Source organism: Rhipicephalus microplus, chromosome 3 (assembly GCF_043290135.1).
Source record: "Rhipicephalus microplus isolate Deutch F79 chromosome 3, USDA_Rmic, whole genome shotgun sequence".
Lineage (NCBI taxonomy): Eukaryota > Metazoa > Arthropoda > Arachnida > Ixodida > Ixodidae > Rhipicephalus > Rhipicephalus microplus.
In genome coordinates this window covers 138077339-138089592 of record NC_134702.1, presented here as the reverse complement: position 1 = coordinate 138089592, position 12254 = coordinate 138077339, and the positions used below count along the sequence as shown (strand labels likewise).

At 46.3% G+C, this 12254-nt stretch overlaps 1 protein-coding gene across 1 annotated transcript; it reads right to left on the bottom strand.

The window, feature by feature from the left end:
- Positions 1-1559: 1559 nt before the first annotated feature.
- Positions 1560-9513, bottom strand: LOC119187427 (solute carrier family 22 member 7). The gene is made up of 2 exons (XM_037435576.2): positions 8821-9513; positions 1560-3471 (listed from the first exon to the last, which is right to left on the bottom strand). The coding sequence occupies exons 1-2, from the start codon at positions 9511-9513 to the stop codon at positions 2092-2094; spliced, it is 2073 nt and encodes a 690-aa protein (XP_037291473.2). The 3' UTR covers positions 1560-2091.
- Between the last annotated feature and the right edge of the window lie 2741 nt (positions 9514-12254).

Genomic DNA, 12254 nt, shown 5'->3' with positions numbered 1-12254 from the left:
GTTTACATCGATCTTGTAGTTAGGTCTAGGCGCGTTCGAAATGGGAAGCTATTTCAAAAACTACGCCAACTTATCCGTAATACTCGGTCATCGAAGCTAACTGAAGGCAAGCGAAGCCACTTTGAACAGTCGTTTGCTGCGAACAAGGTTAATCTTTCAACAACTACGCCAAAATCACTTCGAAGCGGGCGTCCGAGAGCGCCGCCATGTTTACGTACACTACGTACACCTACGCTACCACGGTAACGTGAAATCTGAAGCGGTACGCGAAATTTGAAGCGGTACGAAGTGGCACGTGTGACGCACGTATCTGCGCATGCGCACTCCGATTCCGGTATCACGGTACACCCGGTAGCCCGGTAAACCTGGTATACTATAACTCTCTATTATTCCGTCCGTGGATATATGCTGTGATTTTTTTTATATGTGATGTATGTCACATAACATAAGTGCGCACATTAAGTCGGTCCATAAGCTACCCATTAGAGGCCAGTGTGGCAGGCGTGCCTGGTAAGCCCATGCATTACACACCACTACCTGAATTATACACATGCGTTAATCTACCTCTCATTACATCAACAAAGCGCATAAGATGCCTTGTAGCTAGATGTGTGGCGGCTACCTCTCATACCCCTGAATGATGAATAATGGACTGGTGGGTGCTTCATATTTTGAAAAAAAAAAGATAATTTATGGCGTAGTGGGTAGCTTGCAAGAGAATTCTATATTGGCTCTATAAATGCCACTCTTCCAGCTGTGCAGCGCTTTTCGTATGGGCGCGGGCAGCCGTATGCTGTCATCATATGCAGTCGTAGCAATTGCTGTAAAGCAGGCGAAGCGATGGATAGCAGAGCCATCCGTAGCATACCGAGAGCTCGCTCACTGATTATTATTATTATGATTATTAGTATTATTATGCCTCGAATATGGCTCATACCCACTCGGAAAGATCGAAAATGAATCGATTTCACGGGTTAGTGAGACATTTTCAGTATTGAATACATATCGCCAAAATAACGTACGTAACACTAAAAGAGGGCAATATTTATTTTCTCCCGTTAAGACCTGACAGTGTAGTCGTTATCTTGACTACAAGTGAGCAAGATTAAGAATAATAATAACAAAGATGTAATTTTGTAATGTTAAGTTATTGAGCACTAATAAGACACAAAGTTAGTTGAAGTCTCATTCGTTTCGTTTCGCGAAGTGCTAAAGGAAATTTCACAGGAAATTCATATCGAAGAAATTGAACAGGAAATTTCGTGAAGCGCTAGTCTGCTTTTGACATGTACATTGAAGTGGCTGGTTCCATGTATGTATGTGCAAAAATGCTGCAATAGGTTGTAAGCTCTGTGTAAGTATCCTTATTTTGACCCCGTCGTTACTTGCGTTGAGTATTTGATGTACACACGCACGAATATACCGGGGGTGAAGTCGACTCGCGCATTGTCTGTTACTCCATACAAATATAACATCAGAAATGCTAAGGAAAAGAGTGTGTCCCGACACTGACAAGGCAACGCAAAGGTTTTTTATGTTTTGTTTTTTGGGGGGTGGGGGTTCGTAAGGGTCATTCGATGACATATGCATCAGGGGACACAAAATCGTCGGCAGAAGTGCCCCTCAAAGGAACGTTACATATGACTTCATTTGAAGAAATTTAGCGTCGCCCCGTTTTTATCCCCTCCAACTTTCCCACTAGATAGGTTCCACAATCAGAGAGGTACAATGACGTGACATGGCCTATTGGGTAACCTAATCTTCCTTTCTGACGCACCGGGAAAATTTTACGATTCGTTCATTTTCTAGTCTTCAGTTTTAATCAGTTGTATTGTGAAAACAAAACCACAAGTGTCAATTGCGAAGAGTTCGCACGCACGCCAATGAAAGCCAAGGCGCCTGTGTTCAGGAATGCCTAAATATTTCGCTGAATAACTTAATTTTTGTTACACTCTATCACGTGCATTTACTGCCGTTGATAACAATTTAATCACCGTATCGCAAAGATATACACGCAACTAGTGCGGTCGGTAAACTCGAAAGAAACTCGCGAGTCGCATTTTTCGTAACGGCGTAATGTGTCGTTGACGGTCAATACGCGACCCCATAATTCATTCTGCTTTCCCTGCGTTTGTGGCTCGGAATCCCAGCATTCAGCGATGCTACGAGTGCCGCTTTCCGTTCTTGGGCGCTCAGCGAGCTCTGCGATTTCGCACGTGGCAGTTTTTCAACGTAGACTTCTGGTAGCCATTGTATCGCAGCGACGCTTAGCAGAACCATGAAGGCTGACAGAGCGTAAAACACATGGCCGGCGTGTGGTTCGGTAAGGAGTATGACGGCAATGGCTACGACGTTGCCTAAACCACCGGCGAGGTGCGCTAAGCTGATGCCGACATTCCGCACAGCCGTTGGGAAGGTCTCTGCCGTGTAACAACACACGACGGTCAATGCGCCGGACACGGCCACTTTCAAACCTGCTTGCACAAATCGCGTCAACGTGTGTTCACCGGCGATGATTGTTAGCGCTTCCAGAATGCAGAAACCACTCAAGATGACCAGCAGACCCGAAAGAGACTCCCTGACACCGTATCGCCGTATGAAAACGCAGATGGACGCCACGTAGGCCGCAAACGCGAAGACATTTGCCACCTCCCAAGAGATCCCGGTTGCCTCGTCTTTAATGGTGACGCCGATGAAGGTGGCGTCTAACGTGAACCTGGTCAAGAGGGCGGATATTGCGCGACGTCGCGTCTTAACAGCCTCCAATACACGCTCTATTGGAGCCGCGTTGGGGGTATCCTCGTCCAGCTTAGACAGCTGTTCCATGATGACCGTAAAGGTGGTCCGGGCTTTCTCTACGTCCACACCATTTTCTTTGGCTGCCAGCAGTACCACCTTTCCGGCTTTACCGATGTGTCGTGTTGCGATGAGCCAGGCGGGCGACTCTTCCTGCAGCCAGCACCAAACCGCTAGCATGACCCCGCTGAGAACGGTAAGCGCCTGGGCCAGCATCCAGCGCGGTTCCAGAAGAGAAAGCGCGTGCATCAGCGGAGGGACTACGGTGAGCGGTACTGCAGTGTCCAGGATAGTGAACGTAGCGCGACGCTCATTTCCTGTCACCTCGTGTATCAGGATGAATGTGTTAAGGAAGGTGACATCAGCCGCCACGAAGAGCAAGATCCGTGTGGAGACGAAGAACGTGTACGTCTGTGAGAAGCTGCATGCGACGGTGGCCAAGAGTTGGACGAACGCGCACATCAGCATCACCGGCTTCCTGCCAGCACGGTCCGATGCCAAGCCAAGCAGGGGCGCTACGAGAGCGGAACCGATGATGGGTGCGAGCGAGGACAGGTCGTACAGGTACTTCCGGTCGCAAACGAGGTCGAAACGACTCACGATGCTGTCTGCCTTGTTCGCGATGTCGTAGCCCCACTGGTGGCAGGGAACAGCGGTCCTGTTTTCTTGGCTTATCTGCATAAAAGGCACAACAAGATAGAATCAGACGACCCTTAACCGCCGTTTTTAAGAGTGGAACGTGGTATAGCGTAATACTGCACTTCACCTCAGAGGCCAACTAATCACTACGTGTCTGTAAGGCAATACGTGGCTGTGGTGCTACACGCTCTGCTCATACTTAGGGTAATTATGATGATTACAAATTATGACTGAGCCCTCTGTATTGTGTGAGCAGCTTTGAACCAACCACTCTTTGCACAATTAGCATAATGCGAAGCCGGGCTCAATTCAACGTTTGTGCTACTGGTTGTCACATCCTTAAAAGTGGCTCCTCATTGTGTTTGAATAAAAAGGGGTTTGAAGAACTGTCGTGGCTCTCTGTTATTATAAAGCATCTGGTTGCCACGCAGAATGTCTGGGTTTGATTCTGGCACGTAACTTTAATGTGAAAGCTTTCACTAGACCACAACAGCCGACTTAGGTGGCATAGCCGCCACCGCTGATGTCTGTAACCACTGGCGCACGAAATGAAAAAGAAAAAAAAAGGCAGATCCCACGTACAGTGGGAATCTATGATATGCGAAGCACGAATTTGGCAGGTTGATATGTCACTTTAAAATGTATGTGTCTTTAAATGTATGTCACTTTAAAATGTAAAATGTGTAATTTATCTTCGTCGTCTATTCAAGTTCTGCATACATCGTCTATTCACACCGAATTCGGCATATGGGAAGCTAGCGAAACAACCACAAGCACACCATCAGCGTAGAATGTAGTCAAGTTTTACATGACACGCATGTTATAATTATCATGTTTGGACATGTCATTTACCTTCGTTATCCACTCACGTCCCATAATACGAAATTTGGTATAAGTGAAGCTAGTGAAACGGCCGCCAGCACACCATTAGCATGGCATGTAGTCATGTTGTTGCATATGACACGCATCTCAAGATTATCATGCTTGCACCAGTCACATACCTTCGTCATGCCTTCACGCCCCGTAATACCAAATTTGGTATATGCGAAGCTAGCGAAACGACCTCGAGCGCATAATAAGTGTGGCATGTTGTCTTTTAACCTGACACGCATGTTGTGTCATAACATGCATGTCATAATTTTCATGTTATTGTCCGTCACTTATGCTTGCCATGCAGTCATGTCATACCCCACCAGTTTCGCAATATGTCACGTGAACGAAACCATCGCAGGAGCAGCAAGACCATGAAATGTAAATCGTGACATTTATGACACCGATGTCATAATTTTGATGTTATGACTTGTCAATTATGCTCGTCATACCGTCATGTTATTCCATATTAATTTTGGTATTGATACGACTATTTAAACGGCCAGGAGAGCCAAAAGTCGACCAGGAGAGCTAAATAGAAGGGCAAACAAGCGGGCGAGGGATCTCACGAGAGTCAGGCATCATCCCACTATTGACACGTTGAGCTTCCAGGCCTTCGGCGAGTAAGCTGTGCGCTGTGTGACGTCACTGTTCTTCGCGCTTGCGCAAAACTGCTCACCGTAAGCCCCGCCTAACTGCTCAATCTCGGCGAGTGCAGTTTACGCTACAAAAACACAGTTTCACCGCAAGGGCGAAACAATGAATGTGATAGCAACATTTGTAATATTATACGAAGTGTAACTCTTCTGCATCTCATATCACGCAACCCTACAAAACGCTGGTGTAATAGAATGCGGACGCCTCTGCAGAGAGGTGCTCTTTACTAAGTATCTTCGCGTTCAGAGCTCAGCACGTAGAAGGGATACGAGCTGAACTTTCAACAGGTCGATGTTTGTCGATAGGCTTATGCCGATAGGCTCAAGCCCTTTTCTTCAAATACATGAGGCACATAGCCAAATGGGACGAGCCGTGGTATGGCGGTAGGCGCTACATGCGATGGACAGCTTTTATGTGTGCTGGAACGGCGAGAACTAACATTGGCAGTTTCAGTGCGAGAACGTTAAGAAAAGTCGACATTGGCCGTGTTGACACGGCAGAAATCGAACGCAAGCGATCTGCGTGGCAACCAATTATTGTACCACAAAGCCGCGCCCGGTCTCTGAACTGCTTCGGAAAGAGAGCCTGTGCAAGTGTAATGTGGGTGAAACCTGAATTGTGGTAGCAGCTCTGCCTATCTGACTTGACTAACATTACGTATGTACTCCTATGATGCAGGCATCGCGTCGAGTTAACGTCAATAGCAGTTCGCCTAAGAAGCCCAACTAGTCAGGGCTACCAACTTCGGAAACACAATTGCTACACATACCGGCTTACCGCTTCTAGTTCGCGCAATACACAAGTTGGTTGCGCCGTTACAACATAGGCACCTTCTCTCCGCATGCGAAGTAACCAGGTACGTGGTATCTGCCGAGTTTTTTATGTGACATTTAACATACGCTAAACACCTTTTGGTGTGAATATCAGGCACTATGAAATACCTTCCAAAGTTATGTTTTTTTTATCCACAAGGAAGACCTCCGCTTTCTGAGCAGAGAACTCAGGTGCAATGGTTAAAAAATCTCAATTGGAGAGAAATCGCAATAGCTGACTTCCATTGGCATTCGAACCCAACGTTAATTTGAAAAAAAAACAATGACCGTGTATCTTTGTGCTTCGCTGCAAAGAATGTCGAAAGACGATAGCCTTCTGTCTGGAGCACGGTGTAAGAAAAATAATTTAGGTGTGGACATTCTCCACCCATCGTGAAGGAGAGCACGTCCATATAATGTTTGCCTTTAATACACGCGCCGGCCGCCATTTCGTGGGGGGCGCTGTGACGTGGGGGCTCAAGAAACCTATTGCGACGAGGCGAATGCACATTTTCCTTCATTTTTTCCCCACCTCATTGCATTTTTTTAGGGGCGAAGCTCTTTATAGCGGCACCTGTTCGTCCCTCGTAGCCGTTGTAGCATGTAACAAGTATAACATTTTGACCTCCGAGGTGGTGACGGTGAGAGATTTCTTCTGTGCGTTGTTGAACAATAAAAGATAGTGCTCAATGTACATGACAATGGCTGCTAAGGGGGAATGAGAGACAGGAGAATTCGGCTTTTAGTTAACGCGCACGCTGCGATCCCCATTAGCAGCCATTGGCATGTTTATTGAGCACTATCTGGCAAGAAACGGTTGCTACGTTATACTCGCTGGGTGTAACCTCCTTGGGTTTAGCGAGTGTTGAGCCGCAGTGCCATGAATACAGTGAACTAGTATATACCATGAACTCGAGTTGGTTAAAGGTGGGAAGTAGATACGAAGCACAAGCCGTAAGAAAGTGTGCGTGTGCCACCTCTCGTTTAGTCCTTGGAATGTCCGTTCTTCTATATGCAGAATATGTGATGACAAGATGCGAGATGGTGGTACTTGGAGTGTTGACTAGATGGACGAACGGACAAATGGCATGGACAGATGCATGAATGGCTGCACGGACGGATGGACGCAGAGGCAGATGCATGGACGAACGCAGGGACGGACTAATGGATGGGCGTGCGGACGCACGAACAGACGCACGCACGGCCGGGCGGATGGACGCACGGACGGTCACACAGACGGACGGAAGCAAGAACGAATGGACGGACGCATGCTTCGCCGCACTCTCCATCATTCACCGCGTGGATATGCTGCCATTTTTTCCACCTCATTGCTTTTTTTTAACCATGCACGCTAGCAACTAGAGCAAGGAACGCATACCGATTGATTTGTGGGGTTTAACGTCCCAAAACCACCATTTGATTATGAGAGACGCCGTAGTGGAGGGCTCCGGAAATTTCGACCACCTGGGGTTCTTTAACGTGCACCCAAATCTGAGCACACGGGCCTACAACATTTCCGCCTCCATCGGAAATGCAGCCGCCGCAGCCGGGATTTGAACCCATGATCTGCGGGTCAGCAGCCGAGTACCTTAGCCACTAGACCACCGCGGCGGGGCGAGGAACGCATACTACGTTTCTGGCAACCATGCTCGCGACCGAAACATGCGACGTGCGGCGAACGCCGAAATTGGCTGCACGGTGTTAAAAAAATGGCCCTGTATCTGCATGTTAATCTGCGAATGTCGTCGAAAGACGATAGTATTGCGTCTGGAGAGATTGAGCAAAGCGTTTATTTGATGTTCTGTGCAAGAAAATCGGTGAATGGTATTCTGGGACGCTGCGTTAGAGTGCCTCGAGCGTGCAGCGGAGGCGAATGAGCGCACCAAGTCACGTCACACGTGGTACATGAGCGCTGTCTGGCAGTTATCTTGGAAAACAAAACGCGTGACTCTGAGACAGGCGTGCGCGCCCGTCTCAGAAATGATAAGGTGTAGAACTCAAGGCGACGGGCAAGTGCCACCACCGTGTCGTCTTAGCAAAGCGTTGGAAACGCTTACCTTTTCGTGCAAGCGTTACATGGTCAGCGCCGCGTGCTAAACGCTACGGTCTTTAGAATAACTTATGTATGCCTTTTCTAGTAAAAGACGCACATACAGAATAAATACGTGTTGTTATGGTGCCAGAGATATGCGCGATAATTGCTTTTTAATTGACAATCGCACAAGTATGAGATATGCGCGATAATTGCTTTTTAATTGACAATCGCACAAGTATGAATGCAGAATCTTGAGCAACATTGGTGGGCTCTGCGGATGGGGTCGGCCGTTTGAGATATGCGCTGCTGCCGATTTAAAACTCGGTACTGTTAAGTGTGGACAAATAGACAAATGGACAGACAGACAGACCAAACTTTTCGCGTCGAAGGTCCCCTAGAACTAAAAAAAAAGATTATACTTCTCACATGCGCAATGCTAGAGTGTACTAGTACACTGTAGCAACGCCGTTAAGGACGCTACGCACGCAGCTCGTCTTCTGCAGTACATGCGCCGACCGCAAATTATGGAGGGACTTTAGCACTGCGTGAAATATGAAGCCATGTCGCAGTTACATGGAAAAGCTAAAGTTTTTTTTTTTTTAGAATGCATGACCACCGGTAGATGGCAGCACCGGGTCGTTTTAGTTAGAACTTCTGAATTTTTCAGCAAAACATAGGAGACACTGGCTTGTTCATTCATAGCGTCGCATTTTCAGACCAGCGTAATAAAAACCTCGGTCTTTAGAATCACGTATCTAAGTATTTTTTTAAATAAAAAGACACCCTTCTTAACATGTACGTATTCGATATTGCGCCTTCAATAGACGCATTATTTGCTTTATGACTGCCAAGGTAAACACGTATGAACGCAGTCATCAGATCAAGATTGATTGGCTTTGACCATTCAATCGAACTTTCGCCGAATGGCTGAATCATGGGAACAAAGACGAACAAACAAATAAAAAGTTTTGTGTGTCCCAAGGAAGACTATCGCCTTTATAAACGGCTTACCTGCAAAGGTGGGTCGTACATCGTACATCGGCTGTAGTTGCCGTCAGCTTCGATGGGTATGGAAGTGTTTTTCCAGGTGGCTATCGACAGAAACGACAAGTCGTCCGGGGTCATGCACCAGTGATCGACCTGCTTGCCGACGAGTTTGTACGCAAGGTAGTGGAAAAGCACCACGGTGACGGAGAGCATTCCACACATCAGAACGCGGCGCTGGTACGGCCCGTGGCCCAGGACGACGTATGTATTGGCTTGAACCGCCTCCCAGCTGTCTATGGCGACAAACCCCGGGAGTAGCTCTGCACGGGAAGGTGTCACCGCAGCGGATGGTGCTCGCGAGGTATTGTGATGGGTGCCGGACTTCAAGGTGGCCAAGGACGTATGGCTTTCTGCGTCCACTGGAGCTTTTGGCAGCACAGCGGTGGCCACTTGCGACCCTTGGAGCCGGCTCGTAGGTGCCGTCAATTTTTCTGTGGATGCATTCTTCGGTGGTTGAGAAGTTGACCCTTCCGCGGCTTGGCTCACAGACCCCGTGGAATTTCGGCCCGCTGTCTTTGAGCTGCTTCTGCTAGTGCTGCTTTCGGTACGAACAATGGATTCACCAGCTGTCGGTCTAGGCCTCGCTGACCGACTGCGAATGTTCGCTCCAGTGCGAGTGGAAATGGAGCCGCACTTCGGTTTGTTGGACGTAGGCATGGTGTCCGGTGCCGGTCACGATGCTTTGCCCCTCGTCCGCTTGGAAGATGCCAGGTATGTACTTCCAACGAGTCCCAAGAAAGAGAAAAGGCCAGCAAAGTTGTTCTTCCTCTTCTTCGTATCCTTCAAAGCGTGTGGCACGCGCTAAAAACCCTAGAAGGGATATTCTATTTGCATAGAAAGGTAGATACTTCTTTTCATTAAATACAGCATATATTCGGCTGCTATTAAAAGCTAGATGTTATTTTGATTTGACAACTTTGAGCACTGTATAATATGCATTCATTCACAGTCATCTTAACTATTGCATTGCTTCATGGGGCCAAACATATCATTGTCATCTTTATTTTCTCCAGCATGTACAAAATCAAGCCATTCCCATTTTCACCTGAAGCTGCCGACGCTCTCATGTTACAGATTTGTAGGGGGAACTAAAAATACTAAATATTGACAACCTGAACAAATAAATGTCTACACATTCGCTTATCAAGTAGTTAGGGACTCCAGCCTTCTAAAATTTCTTCTCATTCAAGACCTTTCTAATTCTAACATTACCTCTTTCTTCTCAAATAACTTTTTACTTTCCAAGGTGCGAACTAACTATGGTTCTTAAAGACTATAGCTTTTGTTTTAATCAAACTCTGGAATTGATTGTCGTATAACATTAAGTGTGCATTTTCTATTTTGTCATTCAAGCATCAGCTTCGAAAAATGATGTTTAATGAGTAGCATCCTTTATTCAATGTTCTTCAAACACATTTATAATTAGGTCGTTGTGATTAGGGTCTGCTTTTATTATACCACAGTTCCTTCTCCAGATATTTTTGTGTTTTAAATTGTATAACTCTTAGAATCGCCATTGTTTAGATTCATATACTCTTTAATGACTATGAATATTAAGCTGCATCTGTTTCGCTGTTAAGTACTATTCCCTTTTTTACCATTAAAATAAGGTCCCACTACAGTGTTTACACTATGGGACTTCTTTCTGTAATAATGTGTCTATATTCTGTATATGTTTTTTGAATACTGAGTAAACTTTAAACTTCAAACTACTGAACGTTCAATGACAAGGTAAAACAGCGCCCACCTTTGGTCTGAAGATGACATATGTCAGCAGGTAGAATTGCCATGATGGGAACAGCTTGTTTGTGCATCGCAAGGCACCTATAACCGCCATGTACTACCGTGTCTTCACTTCTTGTGATTTTCCATGTCTAGATGGCTGTATTACGCACGCATTTAATCAGTACCAAGAGGATGTGTCACTTTATTAGAAGAATGTTTTTATTCGGTAACCTCCATGACTCTAACGTTCATATGTTTTTTACAAAACCACTAATTTCCTAGCCAATCTCCCACAGTTGGTATGAGCCACAAAAGTGGGTGAGCAAAAACAAGGACGAAGATTTTTGCTACAACGCCTGCATACTTTCGTGGTCTGCATACCACGGAAATCAGATTATATTCATTGTAATAGCGTTTATTTACTTTTTAATGTCTTCTTTCTTTTACAATATTTTTGTTGGTTAGCCTATAGTGCAGTTACCATACATTGGCTACTATTCTTTCCTTGGTCATTCCCTCAGAATGGGCACATGTCGTGGTATCCAGCTTACAAACAAACATACTCTCGTGGTCGGAACAGTGACGCAAACAGAAATCAAGCGAAAACAGATTGAAATGTTGTTGGGAAACGGCAGCTACCAAGTCCCCAGCCTGAAAAAGACAGCGAAGCCGTATGCAGCACCGGGATAGCCAGAGGCTGCAATGTTTGCAACCCGAGTGTGGACTCCGACAAGAAGAAACATCCACAGCGACGAAGGCTACTGCTACAATTAAAATTATATCATGTCCCCAGCTACAGTCGTGATGCAATAGCCGGGTGAACCAAAGACGTCCCATGGAACGTCCTTTAAAGATCCAGAAAGTTGCCTGTGGACGACATGACGCGTGGAAGCTCCACTTCATCGACGAATATAGGCACCTCTACACCGGTACGAAGGCTGCTAAAAGAACTAAGACGTGCATGGGCGCCAGCGGCACTTTCACCTTCTTCGATACTCCGAATCATCTCCGACGAAAAAAAGGCCCCTAACCAGTAAATTAGCTGACTGGGCTAGTTGGTTGCGAGTACTTAGGATAATAAGCGCAGAAAAACACACGGCGACAGAATGGAAACACACAGGACAGTGCTTGTCGTGTGTTTTCGTTCCATGGCCGTGTTTTTTGCGCTGTTTTTCTGAGACCCCTAATCAGATTTTGGCATCAACCCGACCCTTCCTAAGCGCAAGACAGGACAGTTAGGTGGCTGATCGGTTCCTCAACATCTTGGGGAAACCCACATCGCGGGATCGACCATGAACCGGATGGTTCAAGACCAGTTCAAAGCCATACTTGCTTGCTCGAGCCTTGATTCTTTAGCTTCCAGCCACTACTGGCAATTGGCCACGAACCCGGTTGTTAGTATGAAGGGACTCGTTGAATTTTTGACAAGGGATGATGCAGCAATTGATTGCCACAATATAAACAACTATTTAAGAATGCCCTGTCCATAGAATATACAACATAGAAAACAATGAACTAGTCAAAGCAATTATGAGGTACGAAAATTGATCCTACTATTGAAGGACTGCACCGCTTCGCCGTCGAGAGTTCGACAAAGCTGAGTCGCGACACATTAGATTATAACATAAAATAGTGCTCGACCAATGCTTCAAAGCTCATATTCAATGTCGACT